The following is a 27,739-nucleotide window of genomic DNA, read 5'->3' on the forward strand; positions in this document are numbered from 1 at the left end:
ATCCTTTCTAAAAAATTTCCAGGAATTACTGTTAAGCTCAGTGCCTGTAGTTTTGAAGAATACACTTTCTTTTTTTTTTTTCTGAAGAAAGCAGGCATACATGCTATAGTAGCTCTTGCAGGAGAGTTAATGATAGTTAATTGGAAAGAATCCTGATGAATCATTCCGTGGTCTTTCCTTCCCTCACCCCCTGCAGGTTATAGAAGTGGTAGAATGTCAGGATGAAAGAAGGTGGATGTGGGGGAGAAAGTTACTTTGCATAGCTGTAGTCAAAGAGATAAGTATTCTAGAATGTTTTCTCCCTTTTAAAACAGTTCAGAGGCGACAGGGATTTTCTCCCTTAGGTTGTTCCAAATTACTTTACTTTCATCCTACTTCTTAGGAAGCCTGGATTGCTTCAGGCAATCTGAATTAGATCACTCCGTTGTCCTTCCTACCACTACCCTCACAGGGTGTCTCCTGATCTGGGGACTGGCATAAAGAATTATGGTATCTTATATGTAAAATTGCATACATTAAAATAATAGTAAAAATAATGCAATTGATTACCTGAGCATACATGAAACTAGGGAGAAAAACTACCAGTTGGACTGAGCCATCCATGCCTAAAGCCATTTCCTTTCTTTGCTGTTTGCTTTCAGCAGTACCGATCTCCATTACTTCCTACAATATTAAAAGCAAAGATAGGCAAGAGGAAGAGCTGGAGAAGATGAACTGAACAAAAAAAGCGCTTCAATGGGTTTCTGGCCCAGCTCCTACTTAAAGGGAAAGGTGGTGGGAGAGGAAAGGCAGGCAGGCAGCGGGCGGCAGAGGCAGCAGCAGCCACGCCAACCAGAACCAGCACCTTTGGACGATCTGCTTGTCCACGTGACTATTCTCTTCGCTCCTCGCCTCCTCCCTGCCCCGGGCTGTCGCGCGCACAGGCCAGGGCGTCTCAAGCTCCTGCACGCGCTTGGTTTACCAGTCCTGGGGAAAAGGGAGCGAGCGAACCAGAGAGCGAGAGAACGAAGGAACAGAGAGAGCGAGCTGCTGAAGCTGTTCCTGCAAAGCCAGTCGAAGAGGGTGGCTAGGAGGGAGGGGCACTAGAAGAGGAGGTCGCAGCATCAGGAGCAGCGCGGTTCTGCATTTTCTGTGTGATGAAGGTTCATTGCATTGCTCCTGGGTTTGCTGCTAGCTGACACTCAACTGCACCCAGTGCGCACCAGAGAGGAGACGCCGTGGTGCCGTGACCTTGGCCGAGGAGGTAAATAGAAGGTGGTGAGAGGGGAGGAGGGAGAGGAAGTAGAGGAGCCCTCCCTGTTCTCCTCTCCCTCCCCCTCTCCCCAATCTGACACTATGTGAAGCGTGTACGTTGGCAATGCGTTGGGAGGCGGCTGCTGCTGAGTCTATAGCTTTCTTGCTAGGGCTGCTGTTGCCGCCTTCTGTGGCACTGTCCACGGTTCTGAAATTACTGGCTTGGGCTTTGGCGGCTTCATTGCAGGGCAAACAGACTTGCCTGCCATTTGCTGCTACTGAGATCGAGTCAAGCAAAGAGATTTGGGGGTTGGTTGTTTATCTTCTCCTTTGCCGATTGCTCAGACAGTTAGGTTTTTGCTGATAATTGCCCAGGTAGCCATCGGAATTATTTTCTCTTGCTTGGTTGCCGAATTCTGACTGTGGCTGAAGCACATTCTGATGTTTTCCTGCAAAGATTGAACTAAACTGTGCTCCGACTTCTTTTAAAGTATGTGGGGTGAAAAATGAGCAGATAGCTGACACTGAGATAAAGTGAAACTAGGTGACCAGGACAAGCAGAAATGTGCTGTATTTCTCTTCTTTAGGAACCCTAGATGCAAAAAGAGGAAACACACGTGCTAGTGAATTGCACAGGAATATAGGTCTCTTATTTATATGCCTAGGGGAGACCAGGCACCTGAGAACAGTATGGAGGAGGGGGGAAGTCTGAAGGATGATGTTTTATGTATTGTCCTACAGACCTTTTTGGAAAATAAGATCAAGCTGAAATGCAATTAGTTGTAGTGAGATTAAAAAGATCCTCCTTATCAGCACTTAGATGGAAGCCTTGTTTATTTTTATAATGTGAACATTAAATACTTCAAATGATTCCTCTTTACTTACTTAATTTATTTAATTAAAGTAGGAATCAGCTCAACATGTATAATCCAAAGGTAGTAGCTATTCATAATCCCTATGATTACTTGAAGCTTGCTTCTGTATGTTGTAGCTATATTGATGTTATAGTATAATAAGTTTTCAATGTAGACTCTTTTACCATAGTTCCAGAGTAGAAATATTCTAAAGTTAGCTTTTGGATGTTTTAAAAAATGAAAATAGAAAGGGTCAAATAACTGCCACTTGTGAATCAAAAAAGTCTTATTGGGATCTCTTACTTTTTTTCAGTTGCAAGTTGATAATTCCATTATTTAAGAGTCTATCTGATTTGGGGTGACATGGCACAGGGAAACAATTATGGACAGAGCAGCAATGGGGTGGCTGATGAATCACCCAACATGCTTGTATACAGAAAGGTAAGGATTTTTTCTTTTCTTTTTGTGTAAAGAGGGATTTCTAACATGTTTATTTTTTGTTTAGTCTATCTAGCAAGGAGTGTGAGTAAATTAATTATTAGATATGTAAAAATATTATTTAATATCATATGTAAGAGTAAAAAGTGTTATTATTCAATTATCTATTAACACAAAGATGAAATATATATGGCTAGACACTCATTCTTTATTAGATAAGTTTTCTTAAATATTTGTTATAAACTGAACTACTGATCTGCTACCATTATAACTGCAGATTCTTGCATCCCAACTTTTTTGAGGAACAACCTCTGATTATTATTAAATAATCATTGAACAGTTATTTAATCTGTCAGGATAAACCTTTACTTTCAAAATTTAAGTAAATGAATAACACATACAATAATTATGTATATCTTAATTCCAGGAATAAACAGGCTAGACTGCAGTCTTATGGTGGTAGATGAAGGTGTAAATTTTCTGTCATCTTTGTAAATGCAAAGATGACTTATTTTTATGTATTAAGGCAAATAATCCTTTCGTTTGAAATTAGCTTGAATCATGTGTTCATTTTGTACTTGTGGTTATTTTATCCTGTTGGTAGAGATTGATTTATGATACTGACTCCATTATGAAAAACAAAAATAACTTTTGTTTGCCAAAATAAATTCGACAGTTCTACTCATTCTTTAGGAATGATATCAGCAACAAGCTTCTGGACCTTGAATTACAATGATGAAAGTGTTGAAAACCATGCATATTTGTGAATAGTTTCTTAGCTGACTCCATTTCCACCATGATCAACAATCTTAATAAAATAAAGGAACCGTATTTAATTCCTCCATACAATATGTTAAGTATTGTAGTTTATGCTGGTGCTATTTCAGAAATTTTTTATTTGGAGTGCTCTGTGGGAAATGTCTTAAGTTATTAAACTTATGCCAACAAGGTAAAGGGATACAACTAAGTTGAACATAAGAATAACCTTAAAGGTCCTAAGCATTATAAGAGAGAATAAGCATAGTTTATTATTATTCAGCATTATCAAAGTTGAATATAAATGAGAATTTGAAATCTATACATTTGACCTAATTTTACCTACCCTGGAAATTGCCTTTTAGTTTGTGACCAATAAAAAGTCTAGGGAAAGATTTTGAAAATAATTATTATTGTTATTCTAATGCAAATGTAAGAGTTAATGAACTACTTTCTAATCTTTGAAACTTATACCTACTGTATATATGTTAGGCTGAGAATGAGGACAGGTGAATCTTGAAAGTTAAAATGATAAAATTGAGAAGTAATTTTTTCTATCTGGATAAATCAAATAAAAAATTCTTTTTAAATAGTTAAAACTGCACTCTTTCATCCTTTTAACCCATTTTGAATGAATGTTGAATAGAGATATGGTTTAGGTAATAAAAATCTTTCTTGAAGGTGTGCTATAGAACATCTTTGAAATAGTTTTCCTTCCTTCCTTCCTTCCTTCCTTCCTTCCTTCCTTCCTTCCTTCCTTCCTTCCCTCACTTCCTACTTTTTGTGGTTGAACTTTCACTTTTAAGAGTTCCTGAACTATACAATATCATCAAAAGTATTAAGTTGCATAGAGTACCAAAGTGACTTTAAAACTTAAGGTTTCAAAGTTTGTTTGTATTTTTAAGTTGTTTTTTGAGGACTGACAGATTCTGTTTTTTTTTTTAAATCTTCCTTTGGATGTTTAAAGATCCAAATATTCTGCAATTTAAAGTTTATCAATTTAAAAAAGATACTAAATGTCTCATATGTATTTGTTTCCCATATCAATATTACATGGTTAAAAGAGTACAAACGTAGTTTGAAAATTAGTTGAGTGCTTTTAGATTGTTAATTTTAAATTACACATGTTATTTATATATTTTTACATGGTACTTTTTGTTAGGAAATAGATATTGATGAATTCTGAGAGAGTCAAGTGAAATGTCATTCTTTCAACTATCCAAAAATAATATAGGCATGAATAAAACCTCCTTCATTGACTGGCTTCTTTCATTCATTGTGAGATTTAATAGCCTGCAGAATTTTCTTTTATAAGTGTTTCTTTCTTAATATTCAAAGAAGAAACCTCATTTCAGATGTGTTAATTTTAATCATTAATATTTACTGTGTATTTTCTAGTTGTCTAGTGGTATAGAGGTATGTGTTTTGTATGTGATTTGCATCACAACTTCTAATTAATTGTTAAATAATACTTAATAATGCAAATCAAAGACAGATTCTGGTTAAAATCTACTGGTAATTATATATATATATATATATATAAGATACAGCAGGAAGTGTCGTTACACCATACTTTTATCTTATATTGAACTATATTGTTTGACAGCAGAGAAGCTTTTCAGTGTACTTAATAGAAATACTCAGAAAGTTCATAAGTTGAACACAAAAATTAGTTTTCCTGTTGTTTTACCATCACAGATTTATAAATTCTATGTTGAAAATTCTTATTAATGATGAAATAAAACCAAAAGTGGAAAAGAAGTCTGATACAATAGTTCATCATTCTCTATTTTAAGAGGAAATGGACAGATAAATTGCTGTTATAGTGACTCACATCAATTTTCCACTTCTATTTCATTGTTGCAACCCAGTTCTTGAAAGCATGTTTTGAACAAGAAACAGCTAGCATCACACAGTGCATTTTTGCTCCCATATGTCACATTTTGGTTAGTGAGCTTAGTGTTGTGATAATTATTCCTACTCAGAATACCAATATGTTGTGAGTGTTATTTATACTTCATCTTGATTGTTGCTTGTAGTCAAAGACTGGTCCTCACAAATATTCCCTTGAAGAAAATGAGGTAATGGATAGTTAACAAAGTGAAGCAACAAATCAAATCCTCATGTAGAATTTCAGGTAATTGGATATTTGGAGTTGCTGCTTCCCTTTTGACCAGTTTACCCATTATGATCATCCTAATGTAGATAATAGAGGAATATCATCTACAATCTAGGAAAAAAACTGAAGAGTTTTTAAAAACAAAACAAAACAACAGAAGGCAATTACAATAAAAAACTAAACCAAACTGGTATTAGCAAACCAGTATACAATGTATGGTCATAATGTCTTTAGCTTTTTTGATGGATATTTGTGTCTAGAAAAATATATGAGGTAGCTTTAAAATCTCAGCCAATGATTTAAAAAAAGACTTATTGATTAATTTCCTCCAACTTTAATGCTGACTTTACTTAGGTAAGGAAATTATGTGGGTTATGTAATATTACTTATTTGGACACATGTTGAGAGGAAGTGTGGTTTAGTAGAAAGAATTGGGTCACAAGAGGAAGCATAGACCCAGATCCTTTCATTGATACTTGTAAAGTGTGTGATCATGAAAAAAATCAAATTATATTTATTAAGCTCAGTTTTTTCATGTATAAAATGGGCACAATAATGCATATTCTCTATCAGGATGGTTGAGGATGGAATAGAATAACATATACAATGTTCTTTGAAAATACAAAGTAATGTAGGGAAATGTAAGATTAATTGTATGGGAATATTCTATAAAACTGAAATGCATTTGAAACATGTGAGCCTCTATTCAGACAAGCTGCTGGTTATAATGGTAATATTTACTTTCTCATAAAGAGAGACAGTCAGTCTTGGGTTTCCCTGGAAACACAACAGCCTTTCAGAAGTACATGGACTAATGTCAATCTCCGGAGCTCCATTCTAGCTTGATGTGAATGGAATTATTTCCTGGGATCTTCCTGGACTTTAACCTACCTCCCAAAGTGGCACTGTCTATATAAGATGGCGGCCAAGCTAGAGCATAGAGAAAAGATCCCAATGTCATGGTTTGGTCAAAAGACTACACACTTGACAGTGCATATCACCTTCTGGCATAGTAGCTGACAACTCAGCATTTGCTAGAATGATTTTCTTTGGGAACTTGATCTCAAGATTTCATATTAGTTAAAACATTAGCTTTTTCTCTTTGAAGCATACTAGAAATGAACAATATATTTCTGATATTATTGCACCAACTGTTTGTGCTCCTGCTGTTATAAAACAAGTTGAAAATGTTTCTTTAATTCAGTATTTTAATAGGATTAATTTTTTTTCTGTAACATCATTACTACCAACTTCACAATAGCATACTTTTTGTCTTTTCTTTCTCTATTAACAAACACCAATTAAAACTTGAGATGATTATGAAGTTTTTCTGTTAGCTGTTATATGAGGTGCCACAAGTGTAGATTTTGAAGGAGAAAATGATTCTATATCAAGATTCTTATGATCTTAATAGCAAAATCAAGACTTTTGTTCAACAGTTATGACTCCAGTTCCATTGATATTGGTGCCTACAGCAACTCTTGAGGGTGAAGGCACTTCCAACCTGAGTTGCTGTTATATATAATCTTCTGGAGGGGATAATAATAGATAAATAATTGAAACTGAAAGGTTCTATTCTACTGTGCTTAGTCCTATTTCTGATTTTCTGTGATATCTTGGGCAAGGCAGGTTTAATCAGTGCTTCCTCTTCACCATCTGTGAAATGAAGAATGTGATAATGTCCAAACCTTGGAGTAGATTGGATGAGCTCATAGATTACTTATGACTTTGGCTGCTTGCACAATTTTGCAAACCAAACAACCTCTGAATTTAGGTATCATCCAGTGACACATTGGATAAAAACACATAGTTCTTTGTGAATAGCTTGATTTTATATGTTATATAAGGTCAGAGCTATTCATTCCTGGAATTATTCTGTCCCTGTATGTGAAGAAAAAGACAATGGCAAAATAAGATTATTAACATTAATTTCTCAAAAAATTGTTACAGTTAGAATTGGTCATTTTAGCCTTCCTGGACCTGGATGAGATAGTTGGATGTTTTCTAGAAGTGTTCAGTTTTTTGTATTTCTCTAGCCTTTTCCCTAGATAAGTAGTTAGCCACATTGGAAAGGCTTTAGACTTACTCTTCTATATTTCAATATGTCTTTTATCATATTTGAAGCCTTTGCAGCTATGATTTGTTAGGATTTGGGAAACTAAAATATGAAGACAGGAGTTAGTAAGACAAGAAATAGCAGCCCTCTTCCCAGTATTAATGATGTAGATAACTTAGTAAGTTGGTAATATTTTTAATTTGAGAATCAAAATAGCTTTTACACTTGGAAAGACTGAATTTTTTACCTCTCAGTTTCCTAAATCAGGTGAAGGAAGTCAAGGTGCTTGATAGAGGGTTTGGTATGGGTTATGTAGTAGAGGACTTGGGTGGGAGGAGGAAATCATTGATTTGGCTGTGTGGAGAATTCTTTTTGTCCTTGGCAAAACCCTAAATATGCTTATTATTGTAAATTAAATTATTTAGTAATACCTTTCTTCTTTGATTTTTTCTCTGTTCCTAAAGAACTGCTTCAAATAATTCATTTCAACAATACTGCTTGAGACCTGATTTTCCCTTAGTGAAATGGTTTATGTCAATGTTTACACTGTGGTAGGATAGGACAATGGTTTGTGACATTGCAGCTCCAGGAAGCAGATGGAATACTTTCTGAGTGATAATATGATGATGAACATTGGATAATAATTAACTTGAGTTCAGCACAGGAAGGTCTTCAGTGAATGCACTCTTTCCTTGCCATTAATTTCCTTCCTTGTCAATGCTATCTGTAGGACTTAGATAAGGATTTATAGCCTGATGCTTTTCATCAACTTATCTTCCCACTTCCAATCTTTCCCTTCTAATAGGTCAGAGAAAAGTATAGAAATTTAAAAAAACTTTCCAGGGTTTTTATTGACTTTTAATAGCCTTAAAATTTCTTTTGAATTTTCAAAAGCAGTATTTTTAGTTTGCATGGAAATGGCATATAATAGTTATGTAAATATTGAAAATATAAGGATTGGAATATTTAGTGCCTTAATTTATGGTGCCTTTTTAAAAAGATAGAGTTGTTGAAAATAATAATGCAAATAATTGGCATGCATTCTAATTTTCACGCCACTAGCGAAAAGACATTTGAATGTCAGGGTTACAGTGACTTCCCTTTTAACATAATGTCAATCTAATTATAAAATAATTGTGTATGATATAGTTAGTGCCCTAGTTTCTCAGAAGAAATAGTCCTAAATTTGCCATTTGCCTAAGGAAATATTAAAAATTAAGCAATCTTTTAAAAAAAATACCTTTTCCCTTGTGTTCAAGTCAATCAATTGAAAAATCTTGGGACAATGGGATTTTGATAGAAAATTTCCATAGCATTTGCCCAGATTTCTGTTTTAAACCTATGGTTTCAACTTCATGGATATTACTTCTTTACATGAAACACAGTAATGAATAAGGAGCAGCTTCTGAAAGAGAATTTACTGAAACTTTTGGTAAGGTTAACAGTAAGAATACCAGCCTTTTTAGAGTTGATTTTATTCTAAAAAGAATCTCCTGAACTAATTAAATTTAGTACCTCATACTTCTTAATATGTATGTATACACATATTGGCGTACTTACATGTACATACATATGTACTTATGTATATGTAAACATATATATGGATCGCTAGATATACATAGTGTACATGTGCATATTTGTGTCAAAGATCTTTCAAAGATCAATATACCACAATAAGTGACCAGAAACCTTAAAGTTTTAATACTAATTAAGAGTTAATCCCACCATGTTGTACTTGTCTTTGTAGACAGTGTAGAGAAATAAACTAAGACTTCCAGTCTATATCATGTTTGATGAGACTTTTCACATCCTATTTTCTATTCATAAATTTTTCTATGTCCTTGAATAGATTTTGAGCTTCTGAATGGATGTGCATTGTATTATATTATACATCTTTGTATTCTACACAGTGACTACAGTAGTGATTTGAATATAATGGATAATCAACAAAGTGAATGAATGTATTGAATTTTAAAATTATTGTCACATTTGGGGAAGATAAAGTCTTTTGTATTGGTATTAGAAGATACTGATAGAGTATAACTTAATGGCCTCTTCTTCTTAAATATCAGGAATGTGGACTTACCATTGTCAAGTTTCTGTTACATCAGAGTGTGGCATTGGTTCTGTGACTATCAGACTCCTCTGGGGAGCATGAGAAGAACTCATATTCACCAAAGATAGCTAGAAGGCCAGGTTCCAAATCTGCTTGTCAAGCCTAGATTATTATCTCTCATCCTTGCTCCTTCATGAGGGAATTACTTTAGGAGCTCTAAGAATTGATGTCAATTTTAGGCCATGTTCCCACTTGGAGATTCATGGAGATTTTGTGAAAGAATTGTTGCCCATTTTTTGTTTGATAAGACTGATGAAATTGATTGCCTTTGTACATTTGGTAAAACAGTTTCAAAGTCAGGTGAAAGCACCTAAAGGTAGGCTAAGGTCATGAATAGAATGTCAACTGAATGACATCAAATGCTTAAAATACTTTGAAAATAGAATCATAGAATATTAGAGTTGAAATGGAACTTAGAGATCATTTAGTCCAACCCACTCATTTTATATACAAGGACACATGAAGATAAGAAAGGAAAATTGCCCAGGTGATAATCCTGGGTTTTCTTCTCTGTCACTTCATTCCCTGATCCTAATTTGAAGTCAAATTACATACATTTGTTCAGTGACAGAGCAGCCACCATATGTTTTAAGTACTTCATTTGAAATGTGTTAAATGAATGTTTCTACTTTCTTCAGGTCTATTGTGCAGTATTCATTCAGAGAAAAGCTTGTAAATGATCCTTTTCTTGACAACCATCAAGAATTGGGGAAGAAAATGGAATAATATAATTTAAAATTGGAGATAATTTCAATTAATTTTTTTTCACAGAAGAGAAAAGTGAGGTCCAGAAAAATAAAAGTATCATAACAATAGAGAAACTATCCAGAGCTAGGATTTGAGCAATACATCATCTCCATATACTCTTTCCTCTCTACCACACAGAGCTCTGAAACAGATGGAGTACTTGATGAATGTTTCAAGATGTGTAGAAAAGACATTATACCATAATTTTTATGAAAGAAGGAGACTAGTTTAGTTGTGGAAATGACAGAAATGGCTCCTTGATAGAATAATCTTTGTCAGAATTTTCCTAACTTATTTCCTCTTGCTAGCTGAAGAACTGCTTCTCAGCGTGGATGTAGGTCACACAGAACAGAATTGACATGATTTCTACTGCTTTCTAGTTGAAGGAAAATGTCAGGAGTAACGTAAATCTATGTGGCCTCCTGCAACCCCAAAATAGCTTTTGCCTTTTTCAAGCAAGTGGTGGAAAGTTCTTGTCAAGTACAGGAATCTACTAAAATTTGTCACTAGGCTTCCACCCACTTCAAGAGAGTACATGTGAAAACATTTAAAAGGCCATATACATCTAATGTCTTATTATTAATAACATCTTTTGGTAAAAGCTTCAGAATGTTATTCTACTTACATTTAAGATCATTTGCCAGTAATATTCCAATATCTTTTTCAATGTTTATTTCTATAGGGCAATGTGATATGAAGTTACCTATATGAAGAACACAGATCCCAGTGCCTATTCCTCTATCTCCTAGTTTTGGGCAAGTTACTTACTCTTTCTGGAACCTGTTTTCCTGATATATATATAAAATAAAGGAGTTAAACTAGATGACTCACAAAATTAATTACATTTCAAAATTTCCATAAACCTACCTTTGAGTCCTATCCAACTTCCAGTTAAATTCGAAGTAAATGGATAATGTATTATTTAGCTTTAACAGGCTACATTCACAATTTAAAGTAATACTGACCTTCATCTTCAAGGTCCAATTCACTGAAGGTGACAAGAATCTTCCCAAAATATACTTGGAGAAATAAAACGTCTGATACTCACCACTCAGAACTGTGCCCTCATCAGTAATCTCTCTCAGCAGTTCCTTATTTCCAGCAACTCAAACAGATGATCCTTGCTGTCAGACAATGGACCCCCCCACCCACACACAAACACAGAGTTTTGTGTTTCATGAGGTATGGTGGTGTGTAAAATCATTAGGTACTACTTAGGGAAAAAAGACTCTAAAGAAAATTGATCTACTAAGTGCCAAAAATATTTTCATATAAGCTTATAGGTGGAATTTTAGTGGAAATGATTAGTGCATTAGAGTTGAAGTTATGACGTGAGTTCAAATCCTGCCTCAGAACCTTATTTGCTAAATAACTCTAGGTGCATCATAATTTCAATATCATTATTTGTAAAATAAGGACATTAATATACCCATGGTTATTGTAAGGATAAAACTACAAAATATATAATAAAACTCTGTAAGCCTTATATCATCTTATAAATTATGTTATCATGACCATCACCATTATCTTGTAAATGTACATACTATTGTTTGAATTTCCTCACTTATCATCTCAATATCTGCCATTTTTTCAATGGCAAGGGATGATTTAATAGCACCACTTTACTGTGTAAGTACAACAGAAGGCATTTAAAAATATAAAGAGAAATAAAAATAAATTTTTCTTGCATTTTGGGGATAATGAAATATTTTGCTTAGAAGTCTTTTAAAAGTGGTTATATAGTTTTTTTGCAAAATATAAAGTAGTTGTGCATCTTATAGAAGTTTTGAAAAAATTACCCTCTATTATATTAAAATTGAACCCTTCATTCACCATATCACGTTGGTGTTGATCAGAGGCAATGAGCCTTTATTACAACATAAAATTTGTTGTAAAATAAATGCATCCTTGCAGTGGGGTCTAATAATCTTTTAGGCCCATGGCCCAAGTTCCAAACAATACTTTGAGCTCACAGAAACTTGGTCCAAACCTGGAGGCTTATGCAAAGGGTCATATTCTCTTGTTGGCTCTCTTTTTGCTTTAACATAAGAAGAATATCTCCAAATAAAACTTGTTTCTAGATTTCCACAAATGTACGGGAAACAGGGTCCTCAGCTGATATATAAGCACTTAATGTAAAAAATTAAGAGAGAACAGACTTGATGTCATCCAACCCAAAATGCAAAAATTGAAAAAGTCAATGGAATTTAAATCTTGGAAGGGCTCTTAGCCCTGAAATTCCTCTCAGATTGAATGGTTCCTTCCAGAACTTTCACATAAATTAAGGTTAGTCATCTTTTCATTTTTCACTAGATAAACTATCATGTTTCTGGTTTGATAACAATTCCCTGTCCTCTTTCATGTTTTTTCAATGTATTGTCATTCACTCATTAACTCCTTGAGGGCAAGAATGGCCCTTTTTTTAAAAAACAAAGATGAGATGGTCTTCTCTAGAAGGTACAATTCCCCCCCCCCCCAAGTAATCTTCATGGCAGCATCTACATAAGAAGTTTTCCTTTTCTGCATAGAAGGTTAGACTCTGGGATCATATTGCATAAGTAACTGAAATTTCAGTCCCCCTTACTACAAGAAGATAGGACATTATCTGTAAGTTAATACAGGCCCCATGGGCAAACTTGTCAAACTTTGCCATGTGTTTCTGCAGAGACTTTATCACAGTGGAACTCATGGTGGAAGTCATATTTTGGTCCAGACAAGTCTATTCTCAAGAACTCTACAGGAGAAATGTATATATAGAAGGATGAAATGAGATAATAATTCTAAAGAACTTCAAATAGAAAATAAATTTGTCTTTTTATCCTTGTGGCAATTTCAATTTGAAATTGAAATGTGAAGGAAGTATGGATTGAAGATGAAGACAGACTGGGGTCATGAAGAACAATTAGATGGAATTAGGTCAGAGGTGATGAGGGCCTCTATGAGGGTGGTGGCCATGTGAGTGAAAGGATAAAGATAGATTTGATAATTGTTGTAGAGGTGGAATCAGCAAAATTTGACAATTTAGTGAGACTAAAGGATCAAGGATGATCCTAATGTTGCCATTCTGAATGACTAGAAGTGTTGATTACTTGACAGAAATAAGGCAGTTAGGAGAAGGGAAAAAAACTATGAAAGATTAGTAAACAAAATTTTGTATATGTGGAATCTGAGGTGTCTATGGAACATCTTGAGAAGATATCCAATCAATAATTGGATATACTGAACTGGAGTTCAGATGTGGGGACACACTCAAATACATAAATGTGTATATTTTAAATGTAATATATATACACATTTATATCTTTGTGTATGTACACACATACTTTAATTTTTTTCAGTTGTATCTGCTTTTTGTGACCTCATTTGGAATTTTATTAGCAAGGATATTGGAGAGGTTTTTCATTTCCTTCTCTGGGTCATTTTATATAAGTGGAAATTAAGGCAAACAGGTTTAAGTGATTTTATCCAGGGTTACACAGCTCCTAAATGTCATAGACCACTTTTGAAATCAAGTCTTCCTGATTCAAGGTCTATTCCACTGTTCATTGTGCCATCTAGCTCATATGTATCTGACCATGTCACTCTCTCCCTTCCCTTGGATATTTTTCCATGTATAAAACCATAACATTGGCCTTTATTTTCTAGTTCCATCATTGATATAATGTTCATGCAACTATTGAATTAATTTTACTTCCTCTCTAAAAAGTGGTTAAACTTTATTTTCTAAACTCAGTTAAGATATTTTTGTCCATCATACTTTCTTTTGATTACTTAATAAGATCCTAATGAGTCGTGTATGTAGTGAAAAAAATTGTGTTTTTTCCTATTAGGTTTTATCTTTATTCATTGCCTTTGCATTTTATTTTTCATGGGTCATGTTTCATACCTGAGTAGACTTGATTCAGGCTCTGTTTCCTTGTGGAAATTCAATTGGCACTTTTAAGACATATCATTTCAAATGGTACTTACTTTGCACTTTGGAGCGTTTTGGTCATAGGCATTTATGAAAGCTAGTTTGAATTGTTCTCATTCTTGGTGAATGTTTGTTTTACTAAATAGAGAGATGTAAGACAGACTATCTTCATTGTGATTTTAACAGATTAAGTCAAATGAGGGCAATGAAAAAAATAAAACATTTATTCACAGGAATCATTTCCATCAAATGTTGGTATTTTCTTTTGTTAAAAAATCTGAAGAGCAAAACAGTATCTGATAACCATTAAAACTACTCAGTTTAATGACATGGGTTTTCATATTATTGTCTAAAACAAAATGGATTATCCCTAAAATCAGTGTAGTCTAAAGAAAGTATCATGGATAGGTGCTGAAAAGGCAGATATAAGTTTTGTAAGATACCAAATATTTTCATGGTAAAGTATTCTGACTGCTAATGGTAGGTTACTACTACTACTAATATTAAAAGCATCAATTTATGATTCATAGTGATTAGTCATCATCATTTTAATTTTAATAAGGTAATTTTTCATCCATGGTTCTACCTATTGACCTATTAGGCATATTGGAACTGGGATTCTTAACCTGGGACTAATGAAATGATTTTAAAAATATTTTGATAATTTCAAAAAAAATTGGTCTTTTCAGTCCTATGTATTTTATGCATCTAAAAATTGGATTCTGAGAAGGGATCCATTGTTTTTCCAGATTGAAAAAGAAGTTCATGACACAAAAATGTATAAAGAATCCCAGCTAAAATTTAGCAGCCATGGAAGTTTTGAATTATGCTATGGGTTTATTTAGAACCAGTAATAATTACTTTATATCATTGAGAAAAATTAGGAAATAGCCATTTAAGCCCAAAGTTATCCTGGCTCTACTTCTTGTTATCTGTATATTAAATATTTTAACTAAGGCCCTTAACCTGTTTAGGTCTCAGTTTATTCATTCAAACTAAGTGATTTGTTGAGTTTCTTTTAGTCCAAAAACGTAGAATCTTTGACTCTATTTATTGCATCCTAGGGAGGTGTTGGGGAATAATATAAAAGCTGTTGTTTCCACTCTATCACTGTGTGACATTGGGAGTTTTATCTCTATAATTCAATTTTATCATCTCTAAAATGAAAGGCAGGATTAGATGGAATGGAATGGAAATGCATTTATTAAGCATTTAATACATTCTATATAGCATGTTAAGTGCTAGAGGTCCATGTAGAAAAGTACAATGTTCCTATTCTCAAGAAGCTTATAATTTAATTTATGTTAGAAAAGTATTAGGTTGTAGGTCAGCTGGCAATGACTAGGAGAGGTTCTGAAGGGCAAAGTATCAGGGGAAATGCTAAGAGGTCTTGTTGACCTTAAAAATAAACACCAGAAAAGATGGTGAGACCCAGTGATCTATTATAATGCCAGAAAGATTGTAATTGGTGATTGGTAATCAGAGTTGTATGAGTGATAATGTACCAAAAAATAATGATGGGGAAAAAGATGGTTAACCTGAAGGTCCAAATGAAACAGGGCTCTGGGTTACCTTCAATTCTGATATGACAGGGCACAAGGAATGTTGGTACTCAGTCAGGAAAAGGCATAAAACATCTGGTAAGGCCTGGAAAATAGAGGCTGGGTCATCAGAGGGAAATTGTATCTTGTGGACGTTTTTAAACTAGTTCCTTGGGAGCACAACTGCCCTTATTTATCTTAGAATTTTATTTTATCTCAAGGCCCATATGATCAAGAAAGGAAGTATAGATATTCCACTATAAAGGGTTAAAACTAACTTCTACTAGCAACATCTCACTTCTCTCTTTAAATGGGAAAAACTCTTAGCTAGTCTGCCTAATTAGAATAGGTGCTGTAGACTAGCCTCTTCAGTCTCAGCTAGCTCCTCAGTGACTATAGTCTCACCTAGCTCTCACATTCAACAGTATATGTTCTATGCCTAAATATACTAAGTGGAATGATAGATCTAGTAGACTAAAAGAGTGATCTTATCTATCAAAGATATAGGCTTCACCCTATGAATTGGCTTAACTTTTAGCTTCTTAATTTACAATTTAATTTTGTTTGGTCTAGTGCTACTTATTAGCTCAGAAATTGTAACAAACAATATGCAGTAAATTAATTGCCCCTATGGATGTTATTTTTGATTGGAGCATTAAACTGGTAAAATCCAGTTCCCTTGCCTGCTGATTGTTAATGACTCATAATGTGTCATAATTCAATAATGATCATGGAAATAAATGTTTGTTTTATTTTTCATTTGCATAGATAACAAAGTCTCAGCATCTCTCAACTACTATTACTTGAAATGATACTATAGTTGACTAATGTCACTGGAGGATGTGTGTCTTGCCTAGAAAAGTGATGGGCATTTTTAGTACTTCATCTATTATAATTAGTCAGAATAGTTTTGAAGAAAATGAAAATTACATGGATTTTCTGACTTTCTCTTTTCAAATGCAGAGTTTTGGAGGAGAAAGTCTATATTTTGTAAATTAGGTTGGCACACTTGTTCTGGAAGAATGGCTATTTTTTGAATTTACCTTATAACTTTTTTTCATTTATCATGTGCCCATTGAGAAAGGGTATGAGAAAACTTGGATTCAACCACAGAAATAGAGCATTGCTCTCCCTTTGCACCATTGCAATATTATATATTTCAAGATGAATTTTACTATTCAATAAAACAACTGTTTTCATATAGAATGGGCAGTTAAATATTAATTATAAATTTTGGCTCACTAATCAGCAGCTATTTTATAATTTGAGATAGTATTTAAACATAGCTTAGTTCGTAACTGGCAAGTCTTTTACTCTTCCATCTCATCATACTATTTTCTCTTTTCTCTCATCTCCCATCATTGCTTGATCTGTTGTTCTCCATTTTTTTCTGTCTCTGAAGTAGATAATAAGTTTTCTTTTCCAAGAGTTCAGTTAACATACACTTTACTCATTCATGAAAAATACACCTGGTTTAGGAGCAGATTGCACTGTTTTCTAAAACATAGAATAATTTTTCAGCTTAACTATGAAGCAAACAATGCTTGAGAGTCTAATAATGTGATGATAATTGCTTTTCACAGAGAAGCAATTCAGTGTTTCTCATTCATTAACCCTCACAACAGTGTTGTCAGAGAAACAGGAACTGGACCTGCAATTTCATTCTTATAAGAATATGAGATTAATTTCATTAAAAATAATGAAATAAGAATGTTATAAAAATTTTTAGGTAAGGAAATTCCCTCTACCACTGTAAATTGGCATCTTCTCTGCAAAATATAGTCTTAATGAGTTGCTTATAGAATTGAGAGGTTAAATAACTTGTCACAGTCACATAGTATGTTTCAGGTCTTCCTGGTCTTGAGATGATATGCCTATCCACTTTATCATGATGCTTCTCTGAGTACTGCTTGTTATCTTTTCATGGTAGATGGGTAAAATGAGGCATTCTCTTGAATAAATAATTTGTTCAATATTAAATGGTACAACTCAAAACTAAGATGCTTTGACAATCACCAAAATATCTGACCTTGCATCCAACTACTTAGAAGTTTAAAATAGATTGCATTAAAATTCCTTTCAAATATATTTCATTATTATAAAATTCATATTTACCATGTTAGATTATGTGCCTTCAAATTATAATTCTGCATTGATTTAGGAAACAACTTCTTATAATATTATACTCAACATGATTATTAGATCTGTTAGCCTCTATCAAGTAGGTTGCAACTGATATTAGATTATAAGTATTTGTTAAACAACTGATGGATTTTCTTGGTTTGATTCAGTGTCACATTGGGAATAAATCAGAATATCTGCATCACTGTCACACTTGTACTATGTATGTTTGAGTTGGAGAAAAACAAAAATGATTCCTTCCTCACCCTATCACCTTCCTCTTTCTACTAGACTTTGACACTCCTAAATAGCCTGCCCTTGATTTGTCTGTGATGTCTGGGGGAAAACCCCCAACAATTTCACAAGGGACTTAACTCTGCCACTCAGTAAAAATTCAGAACAATTACATTAGCTGGATATTGAGTTATCAACCCTTGATTCCACTCTTTGTAGTCCATCAGTGTTTGGAAAGATGAGAGTACAGTTCTACTGAATACCCAAATAACAGTTAATCATGATTTCTAACTAATTTCTCTTTCTTCTACTTCTGCTGCTGTTTCTTATTTGGAAATAATAACTTGAAGCAGAATATTCAAGCTGCATTACAAACCACAAAGACCTCACAGAAACTCTGAGTGTGCTTATTTATATCAAATACTGGTTATTCAAAATCTTGCATAATCAGTCAACAAATATTTTTGAGTGATGTTTATGTTCTAATACTATATATATAATACTAATATAATACACTGGGAATGTAAACAAAATTGATAATCCTTACCCTCAAGAGAGGCAACAGGTAAATGAGGAAAGAAGACAGATACTGTGATGGTAGAATTAATATGACTTCATGGCAGATAAATTATAGAGTGTGAGTGAGGGAGAAGTGTTGAGAATGTTTTTGAGGTTTCCAATCTGGGTGACTGAAATGATGCTAACACTCTCCAAAGAAATAGAGAAGTCTGGAAGAGAGGAGGATTTTCGAGGGAGGGGAAATACTTAAAAACAAACAAATGTTTTAAATAAAATATCATTCTTGCCCTCTAGGAATTTATAATCTGTTGGAAGAATCTGGTGATTTTATTAGAGGCTTTTGCTGACTCTCATTTAAGCTCATCAAAGTTACAAACTGCTTCTCTTTATCTGAACATAGTACTTCATAGTCCTGAAGTTATAGACCTGCTGGGAACATCAGGGATCCACTGCTTTAGTAGTTACTGATGATTTAGCTATGTAATACTCATTAATGAATAATATACTGAAATCATCAGGTGCTGTGCTGATTTTTACCTTGAATTCTACTAAAAGGGGGTAATTGGGAAAAGAGTCTAGCCTGACACTGTCAGGGATATACAATCCGTTTGGGAAAATGAAGCTACTGAGTTATCATTGTGTTCTCAATCATTTGGTAACCTTACTTCCATTTTGTCCAGGACTATTTCACATACTGAAGCAAGTTTATGACTATAGTCGTATTCTTTCCTGAGAGAATGATTTTTCTACATCTTCTTTTCCACAATCTATTATTTTCTCCATTCTCTAATGACAATATAGTTCTCTATTGCAAAGGAACTATTGATGAGCTTTGTGCCTCATAAAGGTTCTTCAATTTCTTTCATACGTGCCAATCACATTTGTAACCCTCTAATGGTCCTTTGGGAATGGTGAGACTTAATAGAAACTCAGATATTAATAATCTTAATGAATTCTTTAAGGGACAACTGGGAAGAGGCTTGAAACTTCAATATTTAGGGAAAACAACTTCTTGTTTTTTCATTTATTTTATTTCATTATTTTAATAACAAATTTCTGCATACATTTTCTGAAGTTACATAATCCAAATTATCTCTCTTCTCCCCCTAGAGCTGGCAAGCAATTCAATCTGAGTTTTACATGTATTATCACACAAAACGTTTCCATGTTATTCATTTTTGCAAGTGAATAATCTTTTAAAATCACCCCCTCCAAATAAACCCAAATAAACAAATGATAAATTATATATTTTCATCTGCATTCATACTCCATCAGTTCTTTTTCTGGAGGTGAATGGAATTCTTTTTCATAATTTCCTCATAATTTTCCTGGATCATTGTATTGCATTGTATTGCTATTAGTAATAGTAACTTCTATCACAGTATCTAGTAATTAGTAACTTCTATCACATTTAATCATATGACAATATTGCTTTTACTGTGTACAATGTTTTCCTGGTTCTGCTTATTTTACTCTTCACCAGTTCATGGGGTCTTTCCAGCTCTTTCTGAAATCATCCTGTTCATCATTCCTTTTAGCAGAATCACTATCATATACCACAATTCATTCAGCCATTCTTCTATTGAGGGATATTGCTTTAGTTTCCAATTCTTTGCCACCACAAAAAAAAAGAACAGCTATAGATATTTTTGTACAAACATGTCCTGTCCCATTTTTATCACTTTTTAATACAGACTTGGTAGTGGATCTGGGATTACTGGATCAAAGGGTATGCATTCTTCTGTGGTGCTTTGGGTATAAAGAAAAACAAATTCTTGCTTACCAATTTTCAGGAGATCTGCATGACTCATGAAATTTACTACTCCTAGTTTTGTAATGAAATGAGATGAAAGTCCTGTCAGACTCATAATGTTGCACCACATTGTGTATTTTAAAGAACATTTGCTAAACAAGTTGTGGCATATGATTGTAATGGAATACTGTTGCATCAAAAGAAATGCTGAGTGAATTAACTTAAAAAGATGGAAAGACCTATATGAAATTCTAAAAAGAAGTGAAATGAGAAGAACCAAGAGAACATTATGTACAGCTACAGAAATATTGTTTGAAAAATAACTTGTGCATGTCCACCTGTAGAGAAAGAACTGATAAATAGAAAGCAGACATAGTTTTTGTTTGTTTGTTTGTTTGTTTGTTTGTTGTTGTTAAATGATGCCTTCTCTAGTGCAGGGAGGTTGCGGAGGGAAGGAGATATACCTGGGAACTTGGATGGAGCAAACAAACAAACAAATTAAAATTAAAAAATATATAGTTAAGCAAAAAAACAAAAACTAAAACACTAGAAAAAGAAGGAATCCACCATGGGCTTAATCCTGTACTTATCAATGAACTTGATAAATGAGGCCTGTGTTTAAATGTAATTGAGGGAGAAAGCTATCCCCTCACCACCCAAAACCAACCAACCAAAAAAAACCTCTGTGTTTTAAAAAGTATAATTGCAAACGAAGAAAGTGAGATTTGCACTGAAATATTAGAGTGCCTATTGGAGAACTCTTGCTTTTGTAGTTAATGAAAGCAGCATTTCTCAACATTTTTATTCTGAGGACAAAATACAACTAGCTAATTGACATACTATGTTCCTGAGCAGTCATAGAACCGGGATTATCAAATAGATACCCAGACCAGGAGAACCAAAGAAGTAAAATAATAAGCATTTAGATTGGAGATCAGAACAACCAAGTGGTTAGCAATCCTAATAATCAAAGACATAATTCGATTTAAAGAACCAAAATTTGGAGTCAGAAAAGATACAATGAATGACTGAATGAACTAGGCTCTGTACTGAGTATTAAGGATATAAATAAAATAGTCTCTGTCCTTAAGGAGTTTCATGTTATTTGTGAGGAGGTAGAGAGAACATATAAATGAGAAGTAGAAGTATAGTGATGGCATATGCAGTGGACATTTGGAAATTGTGAGAAGTGATGTAGAGGTTTGGTTCCAGATTGTAAGTTCAAAGTTCATTTGTGAAAGCCCAGAGTCTGAATTAATGTATAGGTAACCCTCATAATGATTTTGCATAGATAAGAGAATAGGTATTGTAACATCCTGCAGTTACATATTAATATTTTTGTGGGTCGACACCTAAGAAGGAGATTGGAAACTGAGGGAAAATGGATAGAGGAGAGAGAGAGAGTGAGTGAGTGAGAGAGAGAGAGAGAGAGAGAGAGAGAGAGAGAGAGAGAGAGAAAGACTCAGAGACAAGGAGTTAAAATAATATAGGCTACATTGTGCATGCCCTCTGATGGAATTGAGAGAAAGCTCTACATGTGCCCTCAAACTTTTATTGGAGAGTTTAGGAATGTGGAGTGGCAGGTAGCTAATGAACATGTGACATGACATAGGCCTTAACATTGCCTCAATTGACAGTCACGTAATCAAAGAGGAGGAGGTTAGTCAAACATGTAACTTGGTAAGGAATGTGGTCTAACAAAGTGGGGGCCAGGACCCTGTGGCAAATAATGTCCTGCTCAGGAATTCTTTTGTCCTTAGGATTGAAGATTTGGAAATACAATAATCAATAAGTTACATGACCATGAATCTGGTATACAAACACATAAGATACAAGATCAATACACCAATCATACTTTCAAGATGCTAATATACCTGGTATGCTACAGGTATTTAGTAGGATAATAAACAAAAATGGATCATGGAGAGTCATGTAATATTATCCTTATTTCTCTTTTATTTATGATATTTGTGTAATGGGGTGGGTAGTTTGTTAAGCAAATATGATTTTAGGTACTATGTTACTTCATTATTCAAAGACTGATGCAAACATTTGAGGGTGGTCCCAGGTGAGACAGAAGTTTTGTGAGAATTTTGTAATTCTTTTTTTATTGGCTACTTCCTTTTAGCAGTGAAACAGGAGAAGAAATTGGAGATACTTCTCTTTGTGGTTTTTCTCTTACTTCATTCGAGGATCCCAGGGGGGAAACTGAAATTATCAGTACCCTGGACTCACTTACAAATGCCTTAGGGAAGAAAAGGAGCAGCTGGGGAAGTTATCCATTTGCTGGTTCCAATTGGATGAGAGTGGGGAAGGAGGAAGTATTCTATATTATTATTAGTGAATCCAAACTGCCTCTTACTGTTAGTTCCTTTGAATTAAGCTGAGAAGTCTTCAAATTTCAAAGCATGAAGCAAATGGAACTTTGTGTGTGCTTATGTTGATGTACAAGTATGTGTTCCATTTGACCTTCATAACCTTATTTGGTTGATAAGGAGCTAAAATCTTTGATTACGTTCTTTAGTCAATTTGAAGTCTTCTTTCTATTTCTCTCTCTGCATTCACCCTGCAGAAATTATGTGCACAAGAAAAAATGTCATTGAAAGTAGTGTTTAGTTAAAAAAGACCAAAACACTCAAGCCCTGGGCTTTGAAATTCTATAAAATTTTCCCTAACCTCAGTCAATCTAATGATCCTTGTGGATATATGTCTTATGCTAAAATTGTGTTCCTATGGTCATAAGCAGGAGAAGAGATTAAGAATAGAGTTGTGTATATGCAAGGTGATTTTCATATTAAAATATTAGGGAAGTTTTGGATGCTTAGTATTTTCTCCTATTTCACTTTCTATTATAACAATATAAATAACACCCTCAATTATCCAATGGGTAATGATACTTTTAGACTTATGAAAATTATTAACTTTTCCAAAGCCTCATATGAAAAACTGAGAATTCTCTGGGTATTTATACCAATGAATAAATATTGCTAATACTCTGTTTAATGTATATATTATATTTTTTTCTTTCATTTTTTCTCATTTGTATATAAAATCAACTTTCACATTCATTTAAAAACAATTCAGAGTTAGAAATTCTCTCCCTCCATTACCTCCTCCATTCTTGATAAGGAAATTGCTATATTTATACATATCCAGTCATGCAAAACATAGTTGAATATTAGTCATATTACAAAAAATATAAACAAAAACTCCAAGAAACATCATATTTTTTGTAATATGATGTTATCACTTCTTTTTCTGGAGCTGGATTGCATTTTTCATCATAAGTCCTTCAGAATTGACTTGGGTCATTGTATTGCTGAGAATAGTTAAGTCATTCACAATTGATGATTGTACAATATTGCTGTTATCATGTATGTTGTTCTCCTGTTTCTGCTCATTTCATTTTGCATTAGTTCATGTAAGACTTCCCTGATTTTTTTAACCCATCTCCCTCCTCATTTCTCATAGCACAAAACCACTTCATTGCAGCTATTCCTCAACTGATGAATATCATCTCAATGACAATTCTTTGCCACCACAAAAAACCTGCTATAAATATATTTATATATAAAGGTATTTTTCCTTTATCTTTGCTCTCTTTGGGACACAGACATAGTAGTGGTATTTCTGGGTCAAAGGGTATGAACAATTTTAAAGATCTTTGGTCATAATTACAAATTATCCTACAGATTGATTAGATCAGTTCACAACTCCACTAACAGTATGTTAGTGTCCCAGTTTTTTCCATATTACCTCCATTTGTCATTTTCCTCTTCTGTTTGAGGTGATACCTAAAAGGGGTTTTAACTTGCTTTCTTTAATCAATAATGATTTAGAGCATTTTTATTCATATGACTTTTTATAGCTTTGATTTCTTCATATGAAAGTTGCTTGTTCATGTCCTTTGACCATTTACCATTTATCAATTAGAGAATGATATATATGGGCATATATTTATATGAATTTGACTCAGTTCTCTATGTACTTGAGAAATGAGGTCTTTATCAGAGAAACTTTCTGTAACTCATCCCATATCCAGTTTCCTGATTTTTTTCAAACCCTTACCATCCATTTTAGAATCAATATTGTATATTTGTTCCAAAGAAGAAGAGTGATAAGGGCTAGCCAAAGGGGGTTAAATGACTTAAACAGACTCGCAAAGCTAAGAAGTATCTAGGGCTAGATTTGAACCTAGGGTCTTCCTTCTCTAGGCCTGACTCTCAATTCATTGAGCCACCTAGCTACCCCCTCCTGCTTTCCTTCTAATCTTGGCAGCATTGATTTTGTTTATACAACCCCTTTTTAATTTAATGTAATAAAAATTATCCATTTTATATCTGGTAATTCTGCCTCTTGTTTGGTCATAAATTCTTCCTTTATCCATAGATTTTACAGGGAAAAAAATTCAATGCTTTTCTAATTTACTTGTAATATAATATTTTTTTCTCTAAATCTTACTCATTTTGACATTATATTGGTATACAACGAGAGATATAGGTTTATATCTAATTTTGCCCAGACTGCTTTCAAGTTTTCTCAGCAATTTTAATTAGTGAGTTCTTGTCCCCAAAGCTTGGCTCTTAGAGTTTAACAAACTACTATGCTCTTTTACTACTTTGTATTGTATACTTAATCAATTACACTGATCTACCCTTCTGTTTCTTAGCCAGTGTCAGATTTTTTTGATGATTGTTGTTATCATTCCATCATCCAATCACTTCCAATTCTTTGACTATAGTATGTCAGACTCTTTCATCCTCCACTATCTCTCAAAGTTTGTCCATACTTATTGTTCATTGCTGCTATGACACTATATTTCCATCTGTTAAGGGTAAAAGCAAATGGTTGTTGACTGAATAAATTATTTTAGTGGTTGCCAGAGATTTAAATTCAATCCCAATAAAATACTCAAATTAGTTTGGGATGTTTATGGTGGGTTAATTACAACAGTGGGAAGGAATTAAGATGAAGAGAGAGAGGAAAGGGTATAAGATTTCTCCAGGCTAGCCTAAGCTAAGGGAAGTTCGGAGACCTCAGCCAGGAGGCCTTCTCCAAGATGAGGGGTTTCCTTGGAGGATAGTGCTTTCAGGAGGTAAAGGAAAGGAGGAATCAGCCTAACCACTCACCAGACTTGCTCAGGGAAGACTCCTCACCTAAACCATGCTACAGAACAAAAACCAACAAGCACACCAAGAATGCCACCAAGAGTTCCCAACGCCCAAGCACAAGAGCCCAATGTCTCTGAGAGAGAGCCCAGAGAGAGGAAGTGATAGGAAATATATAGACAGTTCTTTACATCACTTCCTGTGTCTCACATGTACCAATGGTAGCTTAAGCCTGGCTTAGGACAGCCCAGGGGGTCTGTCAGTTCTTTCTGATTTGTCACTTGCTAGCACATTTCAGTCTTAGGCCATCCTCCTCACAGTTAAGTGGGGGTGTATACATTCCTTGGTTGCTAAAATTCTGAAGACTAAGCAGGATGGAGTAAAACTAAAATTCACACATCTCATCCTTTGTCATTCCCATATCCTTTTGCCTTTAATCTTTTCCAACTTCAGGTTCTTTTCAAATGAATCCTCTCATCTAATTATGTGGCCAACATATTTACATTTTACTTTTAAAGTATTTTACCTTCTAGTGAATATTCTGAATTAATTTCTTTAATTATTGGCTGATTTAATCTCCTTGCTGTCCAAAGCTTTGAAATATTATTTTCTATTTCATTCATCTATCTTTTAATTTTCAGCATGTTTAATTTGTTGTTTTAGATTTTTACTTTTTTTCTAATTTTAAAAAAATTACTTGCATTACTAATTAATTGATCTACATTTTACCTATTTTTATTGAGGTAAGCATTTAAAAATAGAAATGTCTGCCTACATAATGCTTTTGCTGCATCTAATAAATTTTGATGTTATCTTGTGATTCTCTTTAATGATATATTTTGGTTTCTATGATTTGAACTTCAAGCATTGTCCCTCATCCTCATCTCTTTTCCTCCACCATAAAAGTCCTTCCTTTTGTTCCCCTCTTTTGTGAGAAAATTTTCCCTATTATACTTCTTCCTTGGAACAGCTAGGTGGTACAGTGGACAGAGCACTGGATTTGGCATCAGGAAGACACTTGTCTGTCTGAGTTCAAATCTGTCCTCAGACATTTATTGACTGTGTGATCCTGGGCAAATCATTTAATCCATTTTGCCTTAGTTCCTACTCAATAAAATGAGCTGGAGAAGGAAATGGCTGGCTAATCTAATAGATTTGCCAAGAAAACCCTAAATAAGGTAGGGAAGAGTTGGACATAGTTGAAACCATTGAACAACAACAAAACCTTTCCCTTCCCTCTTCAGCCATTGTGTATATCCCTCCTTACCTTGTAATTTTATTTTTTGAAATCTTCCTATTAACTCCCATTAACTTTTAAAACTTCCTCTGCCTAAGCATTCTCCTTCTTACTGCCCCAATAATGATAAGGTTATTATATTATCACCTTCCCATATAGGAATATAAATGGTTTGATTGTTTAAATTTTATTGAATCCCTTATGATTTCTCTTTCATAGTTACATTTTTATGCTCCTCTTGAGTCTTATTTTTGAAAGTCAAAATTTCTATTTAGCTTTTGTCTTTTCATCAGGAATGCTTGAAACTCCTAAAATTCATTAAATATCCAATTACCCCTGAGGAATTATATTCAGTTTTTCTGGTTAACTATTCTTGGTGATAATCTGATTTTCTCTCTGATGGAATATCATATTTCAAGGCTTCTAATCCTTTAATGTGAAGATGCTAAATCTTGTGTGCTCCTACCTGTGGCTCCCTGATATTTGAATTGTTTCTTTTTGATTGCTTGAAATATTTTCTCCATGCCCTTGGATCCCTATGATTTGGATATAATATTCCTGAGAGCTTTCATTTTGGGATCTCTTTAAGGAAGTGATTGGTGTAGTCTTTCAATTTCCATTTTACCCTCTGCTCCTAGGATTTTAGAATAGTTTTCTTTCATAGTTTCCTGAGATATGATATCTATATTCTTTTTTTTGTTAATGACTTTAAGTAGGTCTTAAATGATCTCTCCTGGATCTACTTTCCAGATTATTTCCCCAATGAGATAGTTTGCATTTTCTTCTATTTTTTGTTTGATTTTGTTTTATTGTTTCTTGATGCCTCATGGAGTCATTAGTTTCCTTTTGCCCATTTTTAATTTTCTTCAGTGAGTATTTGTACCTCCTTTTCCATCTGGATAATTATACTTTTTTTTTTTAATTTTTTTCTTCAGTGAAATTTTGTAACTCTTTTTTTATTTGGCTATTTCTGCTTTTAAAGGAGTTCTTATCT

General features: G+C 33.8%; 1 protein-coding gene across 4 annotated transcripts in view; it reads left to right on the forward strand.

Moving 5' to 3' along the window:
- Positions 1–650: 650 nt before the first annotated feature.
- RGS7 (regulator of G protein signaling 7) overlaps positions 651–27,739 on the forward strand; it is a 742,720-nt gene continuing 715,631 nt past the window's right edge. The window contains exons 1-2 of one of the 4 annotated variants that reach the window (XM_007481562.3): positions 651–1,243; positions 2,401–2,528. In XM_007481562.3, the coding sequence (XP_007481624.1) occupies positions 2,451–2,528 (78 nt within the window). In that variant the 5' untranslated portion in view covers positions 651–1,243; positions 2,401–2,450. Of the gene's footprint in view, positions 1,244–1,329; positions 1,543–2,400; positions 2,529–27,739 lie in introns of those variants that run through there. The other 3 variants (XM_007481561.3, XM_007481558.3, XM_056816077.1) reach the window with 3 other exon arrangements.

The sequence above is a fragment of the Monodelphis domestica genome, chromosome 2 (assembly GCF_027887165.1).
Source record: "Monodelphis domestica isolate mMonDom1 chromosome 2, mMonDom1.pri, whole genome shotgun sequence".
NCBI lineage: Eukaryota > Metazoa > Chordata > Mammalia > Didelphimorphia > Didelphidae > Monodelphis > Monodelphis domestica.